Raw genomic sequence first — 24853 nt, 5'->3', positions numbered from 1 at the left:
GTTCAGAATATTTAGAAGAACTGTAACCAACCAACGCCTCAAATCCAATCCCATAATTTGAATTTTATGGGATTGCTGCAGATCTAAATATTGAGACAATCATCTCAAAAATGGGCTTTAAAGTGACGTTTCTGAGGATCTGACTTGCTTTTGTCCCGACGTAAATGACACGGCACGTCCTTTCATTCCCTTTAAAACGTTTTTGGTTAAGGTAACAACATGGTCACTGGATTACAATACCTCAAATGAAGCCACAATAGCTGCTGGATTCTTTAGGATTTCACATTAAAAAGAAAACAAATAGGAGAAAAGTTCACTTTTCTGTACAGCATATGTATAGATATTTATATTCGTATATAATTATATATATATTTATATATATATAGGCGGGGTAGAGTATTGCAGAATTATATTGCATGTGTTAATCAATAAACCTAGACAGAAACAAGCAAGTATACAGTATGGGTTCTTCACAAATGTTTCCTTTCGATAAAGCTCAGATTATTTAACCACCTTTTTGCCTTCAGGGTTACAATCAGTATGGCGACCGACCTGCTGACCGCTTGTTGATGTTTCAAGGAAACGGGTCAGTGCCGCCGTCAGCATGTCAAACCGAACGCGCTTGACAAAGCAGTGTGGAGAGTGTCCATTCTCTGAAAATGCAACCAAAACGTATCAACAGACTCACACACACAAACTTACACCCACATATATACATACACACAAACCAAATATATGGCTTCTAACGTTGAATCAAGGCAGTTAAATAAATGGCATTTTCTTCTATGTTTCTTTTTTAGTTGATACAGACACAACCAGACTTGGTGTTCGAGCTCAACTTTGGTTTGGGTAGATACAATGAATATAATATCCTTCCATACTTTTTTCATCAACTATTTACACATCGATGTAAGATCGACCAGCGGTCTAAAACACTATTTCGACTACTATTTTAAACAATATGAAGAGCAATGTGTTCTTTTGCTACGACAGCTTTTACAGAAAAGTCACACTCAAAACACTTTTGAACGCTTAAAATGTCATTGTCATTTGACCTCAAGTCCCTGATTTTCATTTTTAAGTCCAGCTCCTGCTAGATTGCATTGCATGGATTCTACACAGTATGCAATAGTTACATTAATCATACTTTTTCTCATATCTTTACAGTAAAGACAGCGATATACGGTAGGTGTTTGGAAGCAGAGTGAAAGGGGTGATACTAAGACTAAAGTTGCTGGCACGGTAGACTAGACCAGTTCAACCTTAAGTTATACTAGTTTAATTGTATAGACTCCTCCTAGCGAAAGTGTCTCAAGACTCTGAGTAGCTCTTTTCCTTCTGCTTACACCAGCACACAGTGCATCCAGATCGAATGACTGCTGCCGCTGGCGGTAGCTGATTGGTCGTTCAGCAGACTGACAGATCAGCTGGACTGACCTAAACTGAACCGATTCTCCTACAAAAAAAGGCCTCTTTCCTGAAATCTACCAGGGTCACAAGTTGGAAGACAGCCGGGATCTGGCAGAGTCTAGCTCTGGAAGGCTGACAATTGAATCTTTCTTGGGAACTCCAGAGTCTGGAGGTCCAGTTCCAGCAGCTGCTGCTACTGCCCCCATTCCAGCAGGTCCACCGGGAGGAGGTGTGGAGGCAAAGGCCACCCTCGGTTGGGCTCCCGCTGATCTCCCCACCCCCGAGGGCCCTGGCAAGCTGGGGTGAGGGGGCTGTGGGGGGCCAATGGAGGTGTTGGAGGTGCGGGTGGAGGGTGGAGGGCTGGGGGCTGCAGAGGCAGATTGTGGTGTTCCCTCCTGGGGGAGGGAAGGCTGGGAGGCAGACAGGGCACGGGTGTCCTGGCTCAAGCTGCCTGTATGAAGGGAGTGGGTGCTCTTGTGTGTGGCAGGCCTCTGCTGGGTTTGTGTGGGGCTAGGTGCATGGTGCTGTACTAGGGACAGCTGGGACCCAGAGGGTCCTACGCTCGCCATGTACTGGAAAGTCCGTCCTGTAGCTGCGAGTGGGCTTTGGACTGGTGGGCTTGAAATTGCAGATCCGAATGCCCCTCCAAGTGTCTGAGGGGGCTGAGACTGAAGAGGAGACATGGAGACTGGACTGGCCAAGTTCTGCATCACCTGGAACCTTCTTACCATACGGGGCGACTGCAGAGTGCTAGGACCCACCAAAGGACTTGCTATCTGAGGGCAGAAGCTCATGGCCACAGCTTGCTGGAGAGTGGCAATAGCAGAGCCTGCCTGTGGTTGACCCGGAGGGGCAAAGATGCCTCCAATGGAAGGGGTCATCGACATGGCCCGCGGCCTCTGCAGGTCCACCAGTTTCACCATCTCACGGTCATATTTGACAATTTCTTGGATCATCTCATTCTCTCGGTTATTGAAAACACCAGAGTTGAGATCGTGCTGAACCTTGTGCATCAGGATGGAGTTCTTTTTACCTGCAGAAAGAAAATATGGACGAATTAATAGACAAAGAGGTAGACACAGGAAAGAGAGAGGAGAGGGCAGCCAGAACAAAAAGCTTAACAAAGCATATATATGTGGACAAAGGAAGAATTAAAAAGAGAGAACACCAGGAGTTAGATATAGCATGTGATGTCCTTCACACCAGGTACATCCTTTAGCAGAACAAGCCCTGAGGAAAATGGATGTGTCACCCTGTACTCTCATCTACTGTTACAGTGTCCTGTGACATTCTGAGGGAACAGTGCAGCTCATTTTACTGCCTATTTCAACAATAATATTCCTTCCTGAGCACAATATTACTTTGCACTCATGTCAGATCATGTTTTTAGACTGAAAAGATAATCTTTACCTATACGGTCCAGACGGTCAATGGCAACAGTCTCAAAGGCTCGTCTCATCATGGGATATTCTTCCAGCACCTCATTGAAGTGGTCAACAGACAAGGAGTAGAGTCGACAATAAGTCTCTGCCCGCACGCTGGCTGTCCGTCGGCCCCTCGTCAGTAAACAGATCTCTGAAACAAGGATAGAGGAAATCCAACATTTTAACCAGAAGGTGAGAATAATATTTAAATAACCTGCAAATGTTAATAAGACATGACGTACCTCCAAAATAAGAGCCGTCAGAGAGCTTCATGGCAAGGGTACCCTTGGTGATGACACTGCAGACTCCATGCTGAATAAAATACATTTTCTTGCCAATAGTGCCCTCCCTTATAATGTAGTCCTGTGGCTGGAATACCTCAAAGCGGAGCTTAGTCAGCATGGCCGTCACAAAGTTTGGTTCCGCATTGGCGAACAGTGGCATTGATGCCACCAGCTTGCGGCAGTTGAAGTTGACAATTTCCTATGAAATAAGCACATTTCACAAAAGTGAAAGTGAAAATGTGAAAATCACATTAAACACACAAATATCATTATCAAAAAAAATAAAAGCTAGTGTTTGTTTTTGGTCTCACCTCTCTGAGAGGCTCGCTGAGTTCTCCCAGGATGCTCTCCTCATCAAACATCTTGCCCTGGTATCTGTGCTCATAATAATCATGGATTTTCTGTCGGAAGTCAGCTGGCAGTTTGTGGAAGGACATGTACTGCTCCACTTGTTTGTACTAAGAGAGAGTGAGATGGACAGAGATGATGTTCTGTTAATGCAGTGTATAAACTGCCAGGAAACACAGAGGCTTTTATTGACCCACACCAGGCTAGTACATTAAAGGAGCTGCAGTGGTTTTGTCTAGTGTGCATACACCCTGTAATGCCTAGAAGGTTTTTTTGAACATCACATTTTGCCACTGCTAGTTGCGGTATTTTAATAGTATTTTTGACAATGTGATGCAGATAAAAAATCTGACTGACAAAATGCAAGCTCAGAGCAAGTTTACACCCAGCATATTTTACAGCACTCACCATTTTTATTTGCTTTATGTAGTGTTCATTGAACAGTAAATAGATCATCATGGTGCACCGGTATTCAACTCACATTTCTTCTAGTGTGTCAACAAAGACAATACAAACAGCCACACGGCTGAAATGAACACACTCACCCCTTGATTGGTTCCTCCTTGAAGTGTAATCAATGTCAGATCAATACAAAGGCAACATTGCAGCAACACAAACAATAAGCTCCTCTTGTTGAGATATGCTAATCGCAGTCAATCCAAAGTGGCCAACAACTGACAAACCGAAAAAACTCTGTGGCAGGACTGCAGGGAGGGGAGTGACAGATGTGGCCATAAAAAGAACAGACAACAAGAAAAAGGTTTCTCCTTGGACACTGCTGTCAACACAGCTCAAAAGGAAAGAAAAAAGGACAACAGCTCAACCTAGAACCCATAAAGCTGTCCAAAACATAATTTGGAGGTCAGCTGGCTGGTGGATACTCACAGCCCTCAGGGACTGAAGAAGTCATCATCCGTACCACCTCAATCCCAGCCTTACAAAAACTCTACTGCGTGGTACTAGCATCACGCAGCATCCTAATCATGGCCTCAGCAAGGCTGCACCACAGCTGGAGAGTGGCCCATTCACTCCTGCTACACACAGACTGTGTCAGCACTGGTGCGTCCTGCCAGAGGCCCAGAGCAAAACAATGGGGTCCACCTGCTCAAACATTGTAACAAGCTGTGAATGCTCTGGAGAAGCATTTAAATTCCTGAAGTAAAAAATATTTACTATCAGAAGCAATAGGCCTGGCTCTCTGCTTCCAAAACAAAGGCCCGTTCTGCAAACAAATATCTTAAGCTGTACACAACTCAAGGCATGTGTACAGAGGGAGAATCTTTGTCTTAAATCCTCAGAGCGCAGAACAATAAAATCTTCACTGCTCTTGTTCTCTCACTTTAGCAGGAATAATACTGAGCAGAAAGCATCATACTCAGCCAACATACACAGCATTTCATCTTCACACAAACTACTCAGACCACAGAAGAAGACTGTTGAGATTCAGTTACAATATGCATGTGAAATACAGTGCCTTGCGAAAGTATTTGGCCCCCTTGAACTTTGTGACCTTTTGCCACATTTCAGGCTTCAAACATAAAGATATAAAACTGTAAGTTTTTGTGAAGAATCAACAACAAGTGGGACACAATCATGAAGTGGAACGAAATTTATTGGATATTTCAAACTTTTTTAACAAATAAAAAACAGAAAAATTGGGCGTGCAAAATTATTCAGCCCCCTTAAGTTAATACTTTGTAGCGCCACCTTTTGCTGCGATTACAGCTGTAAGTCGCTTTGGGTATGTCTCTATCAGTCTTGCACATCGAGAAACTGGAATTTTTGCCCATTCCTCCTTGCAAAACAGCTCGAGCTCAGTGAGGTTGGATGGAGAGCGTTTGTGAACAGCAGTTTTCAGATCTTTCCACAGATTCTCGATTGGATTCAGGTCTGGACTTTGACTTGGCCATTCTAACACCTGGATATGTTTATTTGTGAACCATTCCATTGTAGATTTTGCTTTATGTTTTGGATCATTGTCTTGTTGGAAGACAAATCTCCGTCCCAGTCTCAGGTCTTTTGCAGACTCCATCAGGTTTTCTTCCAGAATGGTCCTGTATTTGGCTCCATCCATCTTCCCATCAATTTTAACCATCTTCCCTGTCCCTGCTGAAGAAAAGCAGGCCCAAACCATGATGCTGCCACTGCCATGTTTGACAGTGGGGATGGTGTGTTGAGGGTGATGAGCTGTGTTGCTTTTACGCCAAACATAATGTTTTGCATTGTTGCCAAAAAGTTCGATTTTGGTTTCATCTGACCAGAGCACCTTTTTCCACATATTTGGTGTGTCTCCCAGGTGGCTTGTGGCAAACTTTAAACGACACTTTTTATGGATATCTTTAAGAAATGGCTTTCTTCTTGCCACTCTTCCATAAAGGCCAGATTTGTGCAGTACACGACTGATTGTTGTCCTATGGACAGAGTCTCCCACCTCAGCTGTGGATCTCTGCAGTTCATCCAGAGTGATCATGGGCCTCTTGGCTGCATCTCTGATCAGTCTTCTCCTTGTATGAGCTGAAAGTTTAGTGGGACGGCCAGGTCTTGGTAGATTTGCAGTGGTCTGATACTCCTTCCATTTCAATATTATCGCTTGCACAGTGCTCCTTGGGATGTTTAAATCTTGGGAAATCTTTTTGTATCCAAATCCAGCTTTAAACTTCTCCACAACAGTATCTCGGACCTGCCTGGTGTGTTCCTTGTTCTTCATGACGCTCTCTGTGCTTTAAACGGACCTCTGAGACTATCACAGTGCAGGTGCATTTATAAGGAGACTTGATTACACACAGGTGGATTCCATTTATCATCATTAGTCATTTAGGTCAACATTGGATCATTCAGAGATCCTCACTGAACTTCTGGAGAGAGTTTGCTGCACTGAAAGTAAAGGGGCTGAATAATTTTGCACGCCCAACTTTTCTGTTTTTTATTTGTTAAAAAAGTTTGAAATATCCAATAAATTTCGTTCCACTTCATGATTGTGTCCCACTTGTTGTTGATTCTTCACAAAAAATTACAGTTTGAAGCCTGAAATGTGGCAAAAGGTCACAAAGTTCAAGGGGGCCAAATACTTTCGCAAGGCACTGTAAATGGAGATTAAGTATTCATGCAGGTTAAATCCAGTGAGGTGCTGTCTATAGTGATGTCCTCTATAGACAGATTCAAATTAAATGAATATAAACAAATATTAAAACATAAAGTCTTGTTTTTGGTATATATTTACGAGTGTCATGGTCTGAAAACTGAATGAGTATAAAGGGCTGCAAATCTATATGCACAAAACGAGATGTAAAGGTTCAGATCAGTGTGAAGTTTATAAGGTTTTTAGTAATTCTGATGTGTGTGGAACATTAAATACAGCCTTAGTTGTGCATTTGAGCTTACATAAGGTTAAAATGACCATAGTAAACATCATTTCCTAAAGATCAGGTGTCACACAGTGGTTAAAAGATCAGAGCTGGCTAATCCAGGATCTGCTAAACCTAATGCTAATCAGGTTTGTTCTTTGAACCTACTAAAGACTGACTGGATTCAATCACCCAAGATGTTAGATACTGGAAACCATGAACATGCAATTAATAAAAAATTATAAATGCAGAAAAGTTAAATAAATAATGTGACACTTTTTTGGAAGTAGTGAGTTACTCAAAGGAATCACAAACTATACAACCGCTTTGTATATGTCAGGAGGAAACGTTTACGGTCTAACTGTGCACTGTTTCTGTAGTGGGTGAGTTAGTGAATAGGTTATAAATGAAGCATTGTTGTGCAGGTAACGCTTAGTTGCTCACAGAGCTTCCTGCAGGAATATGTACATAAACATAAATACACCAAACGTGCAACCAGTTGAATAATTCAGTATCAGTGTAACCCAAAGTCTCCTGGCTTGGGGCAGCTGTGCATCCTCCTCTGATGGAGTCACACAACACAAAGTCTCACCGGCATGAGTGACTCTGCTTCCTGACATCCACAGATGGAGAGCAGCCTGCAGATATGACCCCGTGTCACAACTCTTTACCCAACGTGTCAACGCTAACACCGCAGTCGCTGTGCCTCTCAAAGAAGAATAGAAGTGCTGATTGTATGAAAAGTGTAGGTGTGTGTGTGTGTGTGTGTGTGTGTGTGTGTGTGTGTGTGTGTGTGTGTGTTTGGGGGGGCTCTCAGATGCAGCAACCAGGCAGCTGTGGTTAGATGTGAAACAGCAGCCTGTGACTCAGCTAAGTCTGAACAAATGAGGCAGCTAAATCCTATCTGATTGAACTTAGATGCTGGCATTTAATGACTTTGAGTGCCATGTCACAGTGCGGCAGATCGATCAGTGCCAGGCAAACCTGAAATCTCTCCAGTGTCAACGAGGAGAGGGAACAAGCGTTTGGCCAGTGCGTCACAGCACCCAGAGGGGACTGACAAACACTAAAATGAGAGCGAAAATGACATCCATTTTCTGTGCCACTTCGATGACAGTGTATACGGCAGCAAAACGCACCGCTGACAATCAAAACTGCAGTTTGACAACTATTTCTATTTGTATTTTGTGATTTGCTCATTCATCCCATGACTTCTCTCCATTGGAAATCCTAATTCGGCTTCATCCCGTACGGCCCATGTGGATGTATAATTCATTCACTTCATTCCCTGCTAAATCGCCTCATTACATTATGAAGCACATTCACCAAAGTGAAGAAAATCAGATAGTGGTAAGTCAGAGCTCGCCTCGTCTGTCTTCAATTCAGAGATGTGTACAGACAGAGGAACAACACACTGTGGGGTCTGGCACAGCTCAAAGTCTCATTAAATGAAATGAATCTTCTAAGGAAATACAGGAAATCCTATAATTCAGTCAAAGAGAGAGAGAGAGAGAGCCCAAGCAGACTGGCTGATAAAGGTTTGTTCATTAGACACATGTTAAGCAGAGTATCATCTGGCACAACTAAAGAGACTGTTTTTTTTGTTGTAGACGTAGGAATCTCTTTGGCCACTATCTCTGTAAAGTCAGCCTGCTTATGGATAATTGGAGTGATCAGTGACAAGCAGTCAGACTGGAGGAAGACAGATCACTGGGCTGATTGTGGTACTGCCGCAAAGAGGAAGAGGAGGAGGAGGAGGAGGTAGAAAACAATTTTGTATACTGTCCTCTTATGGCAGAGGACAGAGAACTACTGACTCTTTGATGAGTCTGCACAACAAAGAAGAGCTGATTCATTGTCACACCCTATAGGAGACCATTAGGGGCTGGATATTAATGTAAAGAATGTACAGTACCTGAGTTCATCTAATCTTTGTTACCATGATCCAAATATAAGAGTGAACTCCTACCAAACAGCATCTTATAATCAGCTTATATTTGACACACTATTCTATTCTATTCTATTCTATTTTTCATCTATAACCAGCTGTTTATGATTATATTTAAAATACAGTATTTTATTCATTGCACGTCTGTATTAATCTGAGTGGGATTCAAACTGAATGATGGCTAAATACCATTTAGCCCCTTTAATTACAGGGTACATTGCCCTTCCTACTGTGACAAGTTAATTCATTTGTAAACAAAAAACTAAATAAAAAAAATAAAGCATTGAAAAGCACCTGAAATGTAAATTTGTTCCATTTTTGTGAAGTAGCTGCTCAGCATTACACACTAAGCTCAACATGTTAAGCATGTTTATCACCATCACCATCTCTCTGTCAGTGGGAACACAGCAGGACAGACAGGAGTACATACTGCAGACTCTACATGTGTGCTGGACATACAATGGATGAATGATGTGGACATAGCCACCCGCTGATTTGTGATCACATGGTGGCCCCACTGCGAAGCTTTGCTCTCTATTACACTATAACTATACTAAACTAATAAACTAAAGTAAACTAAACTATAATGTTTACTGAAAATTGCAGTGAAAAAAAATTTTGTTAGAAATTGTTCATAAGTAAAATAACCCTATAACCTTTAGAAGATGGAAAGAAATTCCAAGTCACGTTTTTTCACAAAGATGATTGAGAAATAACACAACAAGACTGGATGTGATGTTTTAGCTTTCTATCAAGAGGAAGATGTGATGCCACCCCTCTGCACTGATTGTTGTATTCATTAAGCAGCTTGCTGTGCATGTGCATGTGTGTTTTTACTTGCAACAGGCTGCAACATTTTTATTCAAGTGAGTGTCCACCATCTTTAGGTCCACAAGCTGGTTCTTAAAATCTACACTTTCACATAGAAATGAATGGGGTGCAATATCTATAAAAAGTGACTGTTAACGGAACAACCATATAGGTCTTTTACTTACTTTTGCAAATTAGCAAAATTTTCACCAACAAGGGACATATGTATACAGTGAAAGTGTTTCCATCACACCCAAACAGCTACAAAACTATGTTATTTACTTACTAAACTTCACAGAATGAAACACAAAGCGTAAACATGCCAGCTTGTATGTTGTTGGTGTTTTAGTATAGAGAGACAGTAATATGATATGCAGCGGGAGTCAAACCACGGATGTTGTAATTACACTGTTAAGCAAACACAGCATCAAATAAACCCTGACCTGAACATTTCAAGTCATTTTACACTGTAAACTATCATGTGCATTATTTTCACTGACTGGTTTACTGTCTTTGTCTCTGTCCCTCTGTCCCCACCACAAGTCCACTTCTCCCCTCATTTAACCTGCATGCGAGTCTGACATTACTTATGAGCTCAAAACCTCCACAGTTATAGCTTCATCCACATGGAGGCTGACTGCCAGCAGACTTGTTTTTCTAACTCTCTCCAAATGATAAAAATGTCACTCACAGTCCTATCTTGAGGCATGGCGAATTCACCCAGCAGCATCAGCATCAGCCTTGCTGGCACTGGCTGGCTTTTTCTGCTCTGTGCATTTTATTTTATGTTTTTTTTTTTTTAATAAACACGTCTTCAGCTCAAATACTAATCCTCACAGAGCAGCAGGGGGAAAAACTTTGCAGTGGAAAAATAAAGAAAATCTGACAACTGGTCAAAAAAAGGGGGGGCTCTGAGAAAATGCACTTTCCTGCCCTCAGCAGAAAAGCTCCATAAAATGGGGTGAGGATGTATTAGAAAAATGTCTAAATATGAGTGAATATGCATTAAGCACACAGCAATATAAACACAGTTCTGATGTCAGGGCATGAGTGTTCTCAGTTTATCCTCAAACTGAATGAAAATACTGGCTGTGTGAGGATTAGACGAATTAATACAAGCCGTCACAGCTTGTGAGAAATGTAAAACTATAAGGACAAAACTTTTACCAGTCAACAGCAGGACAAGTAAAAGGGCGAGGAGTAACTGTCTCTTTGCCCATTCAGGTGACGCCCACAGTGAAAGAAAAACACAATGCTCTTCTCTCTAGCCTTTTAACTCCCACCACCCAGGACAACCGGTAAAGACAAGAGCACCAGTCAGCACTCAAGTTGCTGAATCGTCGTCTTCTAAACCATTTATTGGACATGATTCATACTCAAGCCTCCTGCCACATAGCAAAAAAAAAATCCTACTGGGATTTCCACACAATGCTAGCCAGACAAAAAGCCGACAAAAACACTGCATACGATGTGAAAGACACAGCATTCAAATATATCTTGCAGTGCACCAGGACTCTGTCTCCCACAGGTTTCCCCTCCCCCTCGCTTTGCTCCCTGTAGCAGCCGGTTAGCAGTAGCAGTGCACCTTTCAAGGACACCACCATCAGAAAGGATAGAGAGAAGAGAGGAGAGGCAAACAGAGACATTTAGATCAGGAGGTGAGGGGAGAGAAAGAGAGAGCCAGGTAGAGACATATAAGTGGAGTAGGGGAAGAAAAGAAGGGATATAAAGTGGGACGGTTAAAGATGCATAAGAGATGATACAGAGTGCAGGTAGAGTGAGACCCAGAGCGCGCTTGATCAGACAGCGAGGGAGGCAGCCATGGCTGCTTACGTCACCTTCAGGATGACATTGGCAGGACACACAGGTCTGCTGCCTCATCAATTCTACTGCTGCCCAAGGGGACATCATATCACACACACAAATACACACACACACAGGCCCAGCCCATAGCAATGTGGCTCTACCTGGCCGAACACACCCGCAGCCTCTGATTGGCTGCTGAACGCCAGCAGTACCCCCCCTGCTCCCCAGCCAGCAAGACTCTGCTTGGAAACAGAGCGGCTGTGCTGCTACAGGCCACTGCTGCAGCGCTGTGCAGCTCTGGACCACATCTTTGTTTCAGGAGACATCCAGCAGTCAAGGAAAAATAAGGCAGCAAGACAATACACAGAGGTGGTTTAATGATGCCTGATGGTGTGTGGTTGAGGTCATAACCTTACCAACACCACACAGTGATCAAATATTCACTTTTGAAAAATGAATGTTTACTGTATTTAAACCAAGATAAATATAATAGTTGACGTCTACTTTAAATTACTTACTTACTTTAAATCAGCAGCAATTTAATAAATTGCAAAATCTGCTGTTGTAACAAGCAAAGAAAACATGTATTTATCAATGTTCATCATTGACCTGAGAAAATTAAAGATCAACAGCAGTGATGCATGGGACAATACTGAAACCAATTTAATATTCATATTATATATATATATATATATATATATATATATATATATATATATATATATATAGTATCTATATATATAGGTAGCAGTACTCTCTTTTTTGACACTTTAAATACATAAAAATCTCAAAAAATGGCAGAGAATGATGTTTTATGGGGTGCTGGACTATTTGTTGTTTGAAATCCGTTGCCAGGCAACCAGTGCAGATACTAGAAAGTTATTGGCACATGATTCAACAACTGTACAATTTCAAAAAGTGATATCATGTGTGAATTACACATGGGAGGTTTTTATGGGAGGTGGTGGACTTGTTTTGTTACCACTGAACTGAGCCAGGCTGCCTGTTTCCTCCTGTTTCTGGTTTTAATGCTAGGTTAAGTTACCCAGCTGTTGGAGATGGAATCATCTTTACTGTATCTCATTTTCTCATCTCACTCTTGGCAGGCAAGTGAATAAGCGCAAATGTCAATCCCTTCCTTTAAGGGGATTTAAAGGTGTAGTGTTCTTTAATAGAAAAAAAACAGATAAGTGTTGAGAACATGGGACAGAGTTGTTTCCTCACCTTTTCCTGATACTGCCGTCTGGAGGAGTCCAGGGACTGGATAAGAGCTGTTGCATGGCCAATAAAAACAGCATAGCAAGTGGCTCCTACGATCATGCTCAGCATGGTGAGCCAGATATCTGATAGACTCTCTGGGGCCTGCCGGCCATAACCGATGCACAGCATGTGGCTCATGGCCTTGAAAACGGCAAAGGAGTACAGCTCTGACCAGGTATCATTCTGTGGAAAGAGAAGAAAGAAGAAACAAACAGTTACATCTGTGTTACGTAAAAAAGGCCTGTTTCAAGGGTGAGTGGTAGCAGCAAAGAGGCAACCAGACGAAAGCTTTGGGGACAGAAGGGTCATGGAATAGCTCTTATACAAATGAGAACTCGGGGGACAGAGCTGCATTAAAAGGAAGCAGTGAGCAAGAGGAAACAACATCAGGGGAATCCTTCGAGGCCTAATCAGCAAAGTAGAGACAGTTTGGAAATTATTTCCTGAGAGAGGAATGATAATGAGAGGTCATTAAATATGCCCTTTCAGAGCTGCGTGAATAGGAATCTCCTACACATGGTGACAGCTGGGCAGCGGTCACCAGGCAGCGAGTGTGGAGACACATGAAGGGAAAAGCCTCAGTTTGTAAGAAATAAAGACATGAAGAGGCATTATCATATTGTTTGATCACTCTGACAAACACTCAGTATACATTCCCAAATCTAAATTGAGGCTCAGTGTCATTGTAGCAGCTTTGTGCTGGAAAAAAATGTGCACAAAGGAGGCAAATGACCGAGCAACAAGCTCAATAGAACTGATGCTTTTGTGCAGCAAGCTTCCTTTGGTTTCCCCCATTTCCTTTCATTAACACTAGGTGGTTTCTATTTGTGACATCATTTTGCACATCCTGCTGAGGGCGCTATTCCAAGGATAGGTCACAAGTAGGAACTAAAACCTTTCTGTTATTATTGTTCTACCATACAGGTGCAGTGCACCAAAGGTAAAAACTGCACCCTGAATACCTCTCAGAGCACAAATCATGGCTCACACACACTGATTCATCCTCAGATGCAAAGAGGCACTCAGACAGCAAAGGCAACAAACAATTTAAAGTTACTGGCTCAAATGTGACAATGAAATAAAAATCAATCAATTGAAATGAACTGGCAACACCACCTACATGCCACCTTATCTTTGGAAACTCTTTTTCTGATGTTTCACAGCAGATTTATTATGACGTGACAAGAAAGAGTCAGAGGTACAGCAGAGCAGCACATGTCTTCTATAGTACGGGTTTCTGTTGTCATCCAGGCGACTCCATGTTAAAGGGCCACAGACTGATAAAAGGACCTCTCCATATGAGCGGAGGGAAAATCCAAAAATAAATATAGCTCCACCAAGTGGGCTGAGGCTAAATGGTGTATGTGAAAACAGAAAGAGAAACAGTGGAGTGAAACGGATTGAATAATAGATGAATGATGAGCACTTTGACTCTGAAATAGCACAGACAGGAGAGAGAGGAAAGACTCCATATCCTCATAAGTCTCAGCAGCCCTCCTCAGAGATTTCAGTTTGGTAACTACCCATCACTTTGTTGGTAATCACCGTCTCCATTAGCTGCAGATAGACTCCTTGAAACTGACTGATAATGCAGGGGGGGGGGGCTTTAAATTTAGCTGCCAGTGTCCTAAATGCTTCCTTGTATAGGGTTCTGGTATGTGCACGAGGTCTCATACAATCTATTCAAATGTCACATGTCACACAGGCGAGCAAGATCACTAAAGTCAGGTATAACATACATGTGGTTGTATTGGTTATGTACATGGTTCACTTCACCACAAAGACATCCCAACCACGAATGTTTGAATGTTTGTTAACAGTTTGCAGTGGCCACACTGATATAAACATTCAGCTGAAGTGGAAGAAGCAGGGCTTTGAATGAGTAACTGATGTATTGCTGGAAGAAATGACAGAGAGACAGTGAAACAGATAGTGGAAAATAGAGTTATATCTCATTGAATGACCAATAACTATGTGTGTCCGACAGCTGATAAGCTGGACAAATATCAAAAGATCGACACACATGTAATAAAAAGCCTTTGGCCTGACTCTCTCTCTCTCACACACACACACACTCACGGTTTAGTTACAATGGCTTATCTGAGTCAGCTCTGTGTGCTGCCTTCTCTCTCTGTCTGTCTTTCTCTTTGTTTCTAATAGTCAACCTCACCTCACAGTACATGCTGCGTTTCTAATCTGCAGTGTTGACAGGGAAATATTTTCATCTGGAGTGTGGAAAAAAACATTCTTTTCAAACAGTCAGTCATTCTTTCTAACACGGTGTGAGTGCACTACTGTAAACAGTTCAGCTAATTCATCAAACCCCCAATTCATAAATTACAATAAAAGGCAAATTATCTCTGAGAACATTAGTTATATATTATTGTGGTGCACTTAGATTGTGGTAAACATGTTTACTATATCATATTTAATCAGTGGAAGTGAGACATTGGAGTCATTCCTTGTCCTTTGCATACACTAAACACAGGGGCAAATGGCTGGGATGTCTAGTTATAGCATGAGCAGATGTTGAAGTCGCACACATATTATTTCTCATGATGCAAGAAACCAAAATTGTATTTGTTTCGGACTTGAGTCCACTTCCTCAAACATGAGCAACTAAATATGGGTGGTTTTATAAGTGGAATAGTTTAAAGAGTGATCATATGGACAGTCCTCGTGAGGAAGATGGGCTGATGGTACGAACCATTAAGACTACTTTCTTTAAGGAAAAGATCATTTCACATCCACCTAACACATGTTACAGACCAACAACAGTTCTGTCCCAACCAAAAGATTCATATATTTTTACATGTATTTATTCAAATGACTGTGCGTTTGTGGTTGGCTGCACACATATAGTTACACACAACAGTTACTGGGTCAGAGCTCTCTAGGTTCAGTAACAGCACTTCTATAAGAAGCACTGCTCCTTCTCAGCACACTGAGATCCTTCAGAATAAAAACAAAAACCTGAGCTCCTGTAGGACTGAGATAATCACATCTTTTTGTTCTCTGCTCGCCCAAGAAACAAACACCACCTAATTTCAAGTCCATTTACAGGGGTCGGAAGGCAGCTTTCACTTTTCATGTGTGTGCACTGTTACTGGTCTAGTGAGTACTTTAAATCAAATCTGCACTGTCCTGCAGCAGATCTGTAATGCTGTTTGGTCAAACTAATTGGGGTGAGTAAATAAAGTGATTTAACACCATACATAGTGATTACTGGCTTATCTTTTTCAAGCAAGCAGACCACTGTACTGCAAAGCCCCCCTCCCCTGCTGATGACAGTGGGGGATAATGGGAAAGAGATGTCTCTGTGATGTGGATACAGTAAAGCATGGGCGCACACACAGTTGTAATTACAGAGCTGAAACTACACCCTGCGTCTGTCAAGTTAGCACTGCTGTCAGTATTATTACCCAGTCGCCTCTGTCCTTTACAAATGCAGTAAGGCTGCCTGGATGAGACCAAATATAAACTAAATTCAATTTGGGGATGGAAGTTGGGGTGTACTGCTAAAACAACCTATGTTCCCTGAGGTAGAACAAGTTTGACCGAATCCAATTACTGGTTGGTGGATGTCATTCAGAGTTACAGCGTGTTCTCAACGCCCTCCATGGGTCCTGCCTGTGGGCCCCACACCACCAGAGCCACTGTAGGGTGCAAGGCTTGATGGATGGCCTGGCTGCAGTACAATGGCTAATGTTACAAGTTGTCAGCCACTCAATAGGGGGGGTGGTCTCAGGTGGCTATATGCAGCCTGTACCATGCCAGGACGGCTCTTTACTTTGAGAGTGACGGCTCTCTGGAGGCAAGCTGTCTTTGATTATACAGCAGGAGGGAGCACTGGAGGAGTCAGTGGATTGTCAGCCCCAAACTTCATCATCCTGAACTTCAAACTCTGCTGTGTACATAGCACACTGTCTGAAGCAAAAACAGGGCGTGCAGGGCTTTATAGTGAAGGTCAGAAAGGTTTAGTAATATTTTGATAAAAAAAAACGATCTCAGGAGACTGGGTGGAGCTGCTTTGTCAGCATATTGAAATTCACGGCTGCAACTAACTATTATCAATTGATCTCTTAATTATTTTCCCCAGTGCTGATTAATGTTAAAGATATTTGCTGTTATGTTTCAAAAAATAATCAAAACAATTAATCGGCTATATGAATCGATGCTGATGCTGTGGATGAATTATTTACTCAATCATAAGAATGAACAATTTCTTTACTTTGTTACACACTCTTGCTCTTATCATTAAGCTATACAGAATGTATTTAAATGTTGTCTTATTATGTCTGATCTTGGTGCATGTATATATCTTGGAAGTATGAATTGCAAATGTAAGCACTATACAATGCTATGTGTATTATTTTTGTCAGCCTGGCCCAGATCAACAAAATAAGAACATCAAACTGAAATGTGTTCCCAAGAGAGAATTCCTTTCCTTTAATGAATATCTCAAAGAGGATATTTACGCCTCTCATCACATTAACTTGTTTTAATCAGAATTACTTCTGTACAACAACAAAAACATGAGTCACTGCTCTGATCCAGAAATACTTCAAACCTAAAATTTACGAGCAGTCATGGCCGACCCAGACAAAGTCTTGGAGTGAGACCCAATCTGTTTAAAACTCCATTTGGTCCTGTGCCTTGTGTCTGGGTTGGTGTCCCCCCCCCCCCCTCACTTAGTGAAAGGCTGTGTAGACAGACAGACCTATAAACAACCAGCTTTTATCTTTCTGAGAGAGACATGGCAACAAAGAGCCCAGCTGTCGGAGCCATACCCCCCCCATCCCTCTGTTTTGCTCTTTTATCTTTCCTGTCATTGCCCCACCATGCTGAAGAGGAGGTGCAGGGGGATCTAGAGGTGCATTTAAATCTCTGTGGAGCATTTTCACAGCTTCATCACTGCTAACCTGCAGTTGTTTACTGCGTCTGGTAAACCGGCTGAATGCAGCAGCTGAAGGTGGATATATGAGTAATTATTTGTTTGGAAGAAACACACTTTTGCCCTCCTGAATCAGTAATATGTATCTGAGATTCATGTGTGTTATGCTAATGTGGAGCTGTTGTTAGTCTCATGCAGAACTGAGGAGCAGCCATATCTGATTACTTCAAGTGGCATCACTTGACATTTATCGAACTTCACATGGCTTCTTCCGAAGTGACAAAAGGCAAATATAAATTTTTTCCCACCAACCCCAAACCACTGGGATCCCGTTACAGTGAAAACACAAGGAAGAGTTTACCATGGTCACGAAATATTGATTAATTTATATTTTAGCCAATATTTTACCCATAAAGGCCAGCAATTGTGCAAGTCCAGTTCTATGGTGATATATGCAGCTTAGTATGCACAGACATGTTTCCCTGCTTATACATACCTCCATCTTGTTTAGGGACACCCAGCAGTCTGAGGGGAAGTCCTGCAGCATGGGAACCAGAAACTGTAGGCAGCCATCCCAGTGACACAGCAGCAGCATCATACCAATCAGGTTAATGATCCGCATCACCGCACTGGCCAGGTCATAAGTCATGTGGAAGATCTAGGGTGAGACAAAGAGAGGTAGGTTAGGACAGGAGGTGAATCTGGATATGAACTGACTGAAAGTGGCTTTCATAAAGTTGTCAAACACTGAAGACCCTGAATTCATTTTTCAACATCTTCCCCTTCTGTCTCCTTTGGATTATACCAAGTTTGATTAATGAGTGGGGGAGACAGTTTCCCATGAGTCCCACATCAAACACAGCAGGAGTAGGCAAGACATTTGTTACGCAGCGATACATGACATCAGTCAGAGGCACAAACACGCACAGGGTCCTGTCACATACACAAAACACTCACGCAAGCCTGCAGGCACAGAGATACACTAACAACTCACAGAGGCATGCCATCACACGCAGAGACAGAGTCAAACACACACAGTGACGGATGGGGACCATCATGATTCCTAACAACTGATAGTCTATGTCGTCTCATACATCAATCATTTTCCTTCTCTGGACAGTCACTTAGGCCAATCATCTGTCACCTGACTGACGTCAAGGAGCCATGCAGTGATGCTGCTTAACAGTGTAAGGTCTGCTTAAATATAATAACAATATATAATGTCTAAATGTATAGACAGTTCACTGTGACGCATGCAGGAAGGTCTAATAAAGTCGACCATGAAGGACTAAGTGGGGCAGTCCTTACTGCAGCTGAAGGAGAAGTGATACTCTGTGATGGGAGTGATGAATCACATGCACTGATCTTTTCAAATGCAGCTTTAACCTTTATAAGGTTTTCACTGTCAGTTTTTGTCAATCAGTAACTGACACAATAGAACATCTTTCCACTGAGGATGGATGAGAGAAACTGAATATTACACAGTCTGTGATACTGAGTACCACGGACAGCTCCCAGAAAGTTATAGAAACGCACCCTGTCAAAGTAAATTGTGACGTCAGAGTTACACTCATTTGAAGTAGACATTGCCTGCATGTGCCAGTGTCTCACCCTCCATCACATCTCCACCCTCATTCTCCATGCATGCCAAGTATCACTTCCCATCATGCACCGCTGCGTGTGTATATGTGTGTGTGTGTGTGCATATCACATCATATCTTCAGAAATCCAATTATCCAAAGGTCAAGTGAGCAGCCGAGCCCCACTGCGCTGCTCACTCCCGCAAAATGCCAACGCCAGTCTGCCAATACTGGCATAAACGAAAAGTCGAGTGATCTCATGACATCGCTGGTCTTCCTGTCTCCCAGGCTGTTCTTCTTCAGCCGAGGAAAGAGTCTGAGGACAGGCTGTGGCATGGCCTCCAAACAGAGTGCATCTCTCACAGAGTAAATAAAAGCTGAGTGGCCACAAAGGTCAGAACTGGGTCTTTGTGTTCAGCCTAAAAGCAGCACAGAGTCTAGAAACAGTTTGGTCTGTGTAGAAATTAAATCTTACCCAACCTGAGCAATTAGTGACATATATAATCAGAGTCAATGGCCCCCTACTGCTGCATATTATCATCCCTCACCTGCGCTTCCTCTGGCGCCTTAATTGATTAACTATGTTTGCCCTGTTAATAGGCTGCTTATTAGACCGCCTGATGCCACCTGAGGGACTGGCAGGTCAGACAGAGAGATGGAGGGGTAGAGGGTGGTTGTCTAACAATAACAGCAATTAGGATGCAAACTTTGTTAACACTCATACACCCTGCTGACATTATACATTTCTCACCAGGTGGCAGGTGAGAACATTAATACTGAGCCTCCAGGTGAAGGCCACTTGGAGGCAGACAGAGAGGCAGATTGTTGGTTTGGTCGTGAGCCAAGGCTGACATATTGGAAGCAAATCAATGACCATTTATCGCTGACTACTTGTGTGATTAGAGTTAACATGTTTGCTCAGAGACAGACATGAAAGAGTGCTCTCTTACCTCTTCCCATTGGTGAATGTAGCGTATTAATCTGGAGAGCCTCAGCAGCCTCAGAAGACTTAGGATCTTGGTAAATCGGACGATCCTCAGGGCCCGAGCAGTCTTGTACACCTCCGAGTCAATCCCTTTTTCCACTATGAGGAATATGTAATCCACTGGGATGGAGGAGATAAAGTCTACAATGAACCAAGTTTTTAGGTACTTTTTCTTAATGGTTTTAGGGTCCAAAATGATGTCCGAGTTGTCCTCAATGATGATTCCAGTGCGAAAGTTGAGCACCAGGTCCATGAGGAAGAAGGTGTCGGAAACAACGTTAAAGATGATCCAGGGCGTCGTGGTCTCGTCCTTGAAGAAGGTGATGCCTACGGGGATGATGATCAGGTTGCCCACCATAAACAGCAGCATTGTAAAATCCCAGTAGAACCTAGCAGACGGGTGTGTGGTGTGTAGTTGTGGTGTGTGCATGATGATGAATTGACATGAATGTGTGTGGAATACAGGAGGAAAAAAAGAGGGGGGAGGGAACAGAGACAAAAATAGAGCCAGATAAGAAAAGGGAGTTGTTGTGGAAGGCTGATAGGCACAAGAGACTTCCTCATGATACAAAGTGTAAACAAAGTGCAGTTAATGTACTTTAATCAGTGTTAAATAGCACCGTATGCATACATTTTATATTTTAAAAATTCAATCACTAAAGTCACCAATAAAGTGAGAGCAAAAATCTAGATAATAAAGATGGCTTCTTTTTTGTACTAATTCAGAACCAGACTGGCTTTTCAGGCTGATATTTGATGTTTAAATTGGGAGTTGAATTATAGTGTGTTTTATTTTTTAACCCTGTGTTATCATTAGCAATGTTTTATTTACACAGAAATCTGTGAGACACAAACATGCATTTGTTTTGTTAGTCATTGCCAGACAAAGGAATCTATTAATGTTGTTAGTCATTTCTGTGTCTGAATTGAAAAGAAACTGCACTTCAACACATAAAGCATATACACAGATGGATTATTTGGGATCTGGGTTGTGCAGAGCTGCATTAAAAAATTGAAACCACGATACAGACAATATAAACATTTAGTAGCTGTATTATTTTACAATAGAATTAGATATTTCTGAGTCAAGTCATGAATTATGAAGGTTGTGTGTTTTATAGGATGCTTCAGTGGGCCATTGTCTCTGCAAGGCCACCCAACACGGCACTAAGACTGATCTATCAGGCTATATTGGGATCTCTGTGTTATTACAGTATGGATTTCAAGTGTTGGGTGACTGTTCTGTTGCTACTTACTGCCAGATGTGGTGTGACACGTTGGTGGATGGGACGGACGGTAAAAGTATTAGGGCCGTCAGAGGAAGCTCTGCAGGACAGGTGCAGCGCTGAGTCACTACACTGCGACTTATGCAACAAGCTCCGACTCCTCCACTCCTCAGCAACAACAATAAAACCGCCCGATTATAAGATTTGAAGCAACTTCGCCGCTTCAAACCAGGCGTTAATTAGCATAAGAATCAGGAGAGGGCAGCCACGGCTCCACGCGGTGTGGGACTCTGCGTGGTAAATAAAGGTCTCCGAAGTGACCTGTCGTCAAATTACATCTCTGCTGTTGAAGATGAGTCTCAAGTTTAGCCTTCAGTAGGGTACTGACTCGGCGTTATGTGATACAAATGGGCCAAACATGAATGGCGCTGTGAAGGAGGAGGAAGAGGAAGAGGAGGAGGAGGGGGAGGGGGGGGGTTAAAGGTAGCGCTGTAACGCGCGAGCCGACTCCAAATGAGATGGGAGCTGTCCACCCCTGTGGTGCTGAAACCTGCCGGTCCAGCCGAGAGTCAAACCTACTGATTTTCTGACCTAAATACAATTCAGCGCCTTAAAGGTGTCGAATAAAAGGCTGACAGCCAAGCCTCTGTCACGAGGAGCCCTCTTGGCTCGTGGATTTCCCCAAATATTTAATTGACAAAATATCCGCTGGATGTCCAGCTGGGTTTTTTGGTCTTTGAGCCGTGATAAACAGAACGCTTCCGTCATTAGGCTGCAGAATCCAGGCGGATATGTCTCCAGTGAGCATGCTTGAGGTTTTCGCACACTTGGCTCAAGGTGACATTCCATTACTGAATGCATCGCGTACACACACACACACAGACACACACACATAGCCTACATCTTGTTAGCACGGCTCTTGTCGCAGAGCATGATACAGCCTGCTACAACAACCATTAACCCGATCCTCAAGAAATAAGGCATTATAAATGAACACGACCAAGCGTCGGAGCGCTGTCCTCTTTGTTAAATGTAAGCGCACTGCAACGAAAAGTCGACATGTATTAGCAGGCCTGCTTGTTGAGCATCCCTGACATGGTACAAACTGGATTTGTTTACAACCTTGAAAGGACACTCTTTACTAAAGTGAATTTGCCCGACAACAGGTTGTTTGCGGGATTAAAGGCTGCACGTTGCAATGCATCGACTTAAATCTGATTCAATCACATGAAAAATCTGCTGCCTGTAGCCCTGAACAATAACCGTGTATGTGTTCCCATGGAGTGCTTAGGCTGCTCACTACAAAGTTGTAGATGACAATGAGGACCCTTACGGGCCCCTCATGACTTCCAACGTGCAACCAATGGCAGCTCCTGCTCTTACCTGAAATCGCTATAAGGGTGGATAATCCAGTTTCCAGCTGATTTTACCCTCTCTTGCTCTCTCTCCACTGCTTTTTGACTACCATACATGCGTAAGGAGAATTTGTTAACTCCAGGCTGCAGCATACTACTAAACTGCCGCTGCATGAAGCTGGCTTGGCTGCCCCGAGGTTCTGCATCCTCGGCGGGCACAATTGGCGGTCCATCTTCCGGCTTCTGGAAAGTGACAGAGTTCCTTGGCTGCTGGGTCTGAGTCTGTGTCGGGCCGTGCAGCGACGATGAGGCTTTCCGGCTTGGTGCGTTAGAGAAGGACACCTTGGAGTCCTTTTTCTCAGGGACACCGCTGGAGACCGGGGTAGCGCCTGGGTTTGCGCTTTCTCCTCCGTGTCCCCCAGTTAGGGACCCGCCTGGTGTGATGGAGCCGTCCATGCTGGCGGTTGTCGAGTTACGGGCTCCTCGTTTGGCACTCCCTCCGTCGTCGGCTTTCCCCGACCCCCCTGTCTGCTTCTCCTGCTTGGAGATGATTGAGCGCAGGCTCCCGGTTCCCGAGTCCCTTCTGCATTCTCCGTTTTTGTTGCATTTCATACTGGAAATTGGAGGGACACCGTTGCAACCATCACCCGTTGTCGCGTTTAAAACCTCTGCCGCGACCGCTGATAACGACGCCTCCGCCGCAGATGCTCTACTGGTCTCGCCGCGTTGGGCAGCATCGCCCGGACAGGGTGTCTCGGTAGCTCTGGAGGCAGCAATGGGCCGTGGGGCGGCTGGAGTGTCCTCTGTGTGCGTAAGGCAGGGCTCCTTGTTGGAGTTTCTCCTGGAAGCCGAGGATGCGGCTCCCCCTCCTGGCGTAAAGTTCTTCATCCTGATACTGCCGCCGCCTCCGCCTCCTCCTCCTCCACCTCCGCCACTGCCGCTCCCCCCGGCTCGGCGCAACCGCGGATGTTGAAACTTGGACTCCTCTTCCCCGTCCTCCGTTTCGTCCATCACGACGTTGCAGGTCGCACCGGACTGCTTACCGCTATGTGCGCCAGAAGAACCGGAGTCCAGACAGTTCTGTCCGCTGTTGCTTCTCGTGCATTTGGATGCGACAGCCTTAGATGCGCTTATGTGGCTGAATCCATTGCCGCCCACCGCCTTCTTCTTCATGGTGGCAGCAGAGCCCTGTGAAACCTCATTCCTGTCCATGACATTGAGCATATCAAATTTTGCCTCCAATTATCTTTGGAGAAGGCCAATCAGAAATAGAGGGGAGATGGAGAGAAGAAGAGAGAGGGAGAGAGAGAGGAGAAAGGAGAGAGGGAGGGGTGGACGTGACTTATTTGCAAACTACTGCACTTATATTTTCACTAGTCATTGTGTCAGAGATGCAGAGGTTCAAACTAAATGAGGCATTTGTCTGCGTCATATGTTGTTAAACTATTAGCTCATTAATCAGTTCAAGCTGCTTCCAGCTGAGGCCTCGCAGTAATGACCTACGGCCTAATTTAGTAACCTGAAGGAGTCATACCGAATGATCACAACATCATAGCCTACTGCACTTGTTAAACATTATAGGCCTATATATTGACATCAAAAGTTTAATTGCTTAGTTAATGAAAACTTAAATGAAGTAATGCGTTTTATAAGGTGACGTGACAATGTCAATCTGAACAATGTTACCCTCAGTTGGCGTTTGGCGCCCTCTAGTGGCCTTAAAGATGGAGCACAGACGCTTCATGTTAGTTTGACGCAAAACCAAACGTTTTAAGTGTCACATGCAGAGGCAGCAGCAGACACCCATTCACCACAAAAGGTGCACATCTTGTCACATGTAACAATTTGTGCTTTAGTAAAATCTGGAGTTAAAGCAAGTACACAGGGTACATAAAAACAGCTCTATAATAATCCAAGCAATAATCACTTCTGTTGTTTGGTTGTCTGTTTTACAAGCACAACGCTGCAAGAATAATAAAATACTAATTACCTCTTCTTGTCCTCTTTCAACAGCTGACCTGCAAACAGAAAAAAAATTAACATTCAGGAGCCGGGTCAGCTGCTGCATAATCTGAGCAGGTACCTGTGACAAGGGTGAACAAGTGCAGCACAGCTATCCATGTACTGCAAGCACACAATGTGGTGACAATAGTTGGTTCCACATACAATGCCGTTGGCT

The 24853-nt window shown here is 43.4% G+C and overlaps 1 protein-coding gene across 1 annotated transcript; it reads right to left on the bottom strand.

The window, feature by feature from the left end:
- Positions 1–1493: 1493 nt before the first annotated feature.
- Positions 1494–24796, bottom strand: LOC114450223 (potassium/sodium hyperpolarization-activated cyclic nucleotide-gated channel 2). The gene is made up of 10 exons (XM_028428234.1): positions 24758–24796; positions 24665–24692; positions 22703–23920; positions 20059–20482; positions 18025–18186; positions 12599–12817; positions 3430–3576; positions 3077–3317; positions 2821–2985; positions 1494–2443 (listed from the first exon to the last, which is right to left on the bottom strand). Exons 3-10 carry the CDS (start codon positions 23896–23898, stop codon positions 1494–1496), a joined length of 3504 nt encoding a protein of 1167 aa, XP_028284035.1. The 5' UTR covers positions 23899–23920; positions 24665–24692; positions 24758–24796.
- Between the last annotated feature and the right edge of the window lie 57 nt (positions 24797–24853).

The sequence above is a fragment of the Parambassis ranga genome, chromosome 17 (assembly GCF_900634625.1).
Source record: "Parambassis ranga chromosome 17, fParRan2.1, whole genome shotgun sequence".
Lineage (NCBI taxonomy): Eukaryota > Metazoa > Chordata > Actinopteri > Ambassidae > Parambassis > Parambassis ranga.
Note: the sequence above shows the minus strand (reverse complement) of the source record. Positions and strands in the feature narration are given on the sequence as shown.

What these genes read in the sequence shown, in the direction of transcription:
- LOC114450223 (XM_028428234.1), bottom strand. Translation starts at nt 23,898, where the DNA reads ATGCTCAATGTCATGGACAGGAATGAGGTTTCACAGGGCTCTGCTGCC. An exon ending in TCAGCGAGCCTCTCAGAGAG is followed by an intron (nt 3,318 to 3,429) that starts GTGAGACCAAAA and finishes CTTATTTCATAG; the next exon opens with GAAATTGTCAACTTCAACTG. An exon ending in TGACCGTCTGGACCGTATAG is followed by an intron (nt 2,444 to 2,820) that starts GTAAAGATTATC and finishes TTCTTTCTGCAG; the next exon opens with GTAAAAAGAACTCCATCCTG.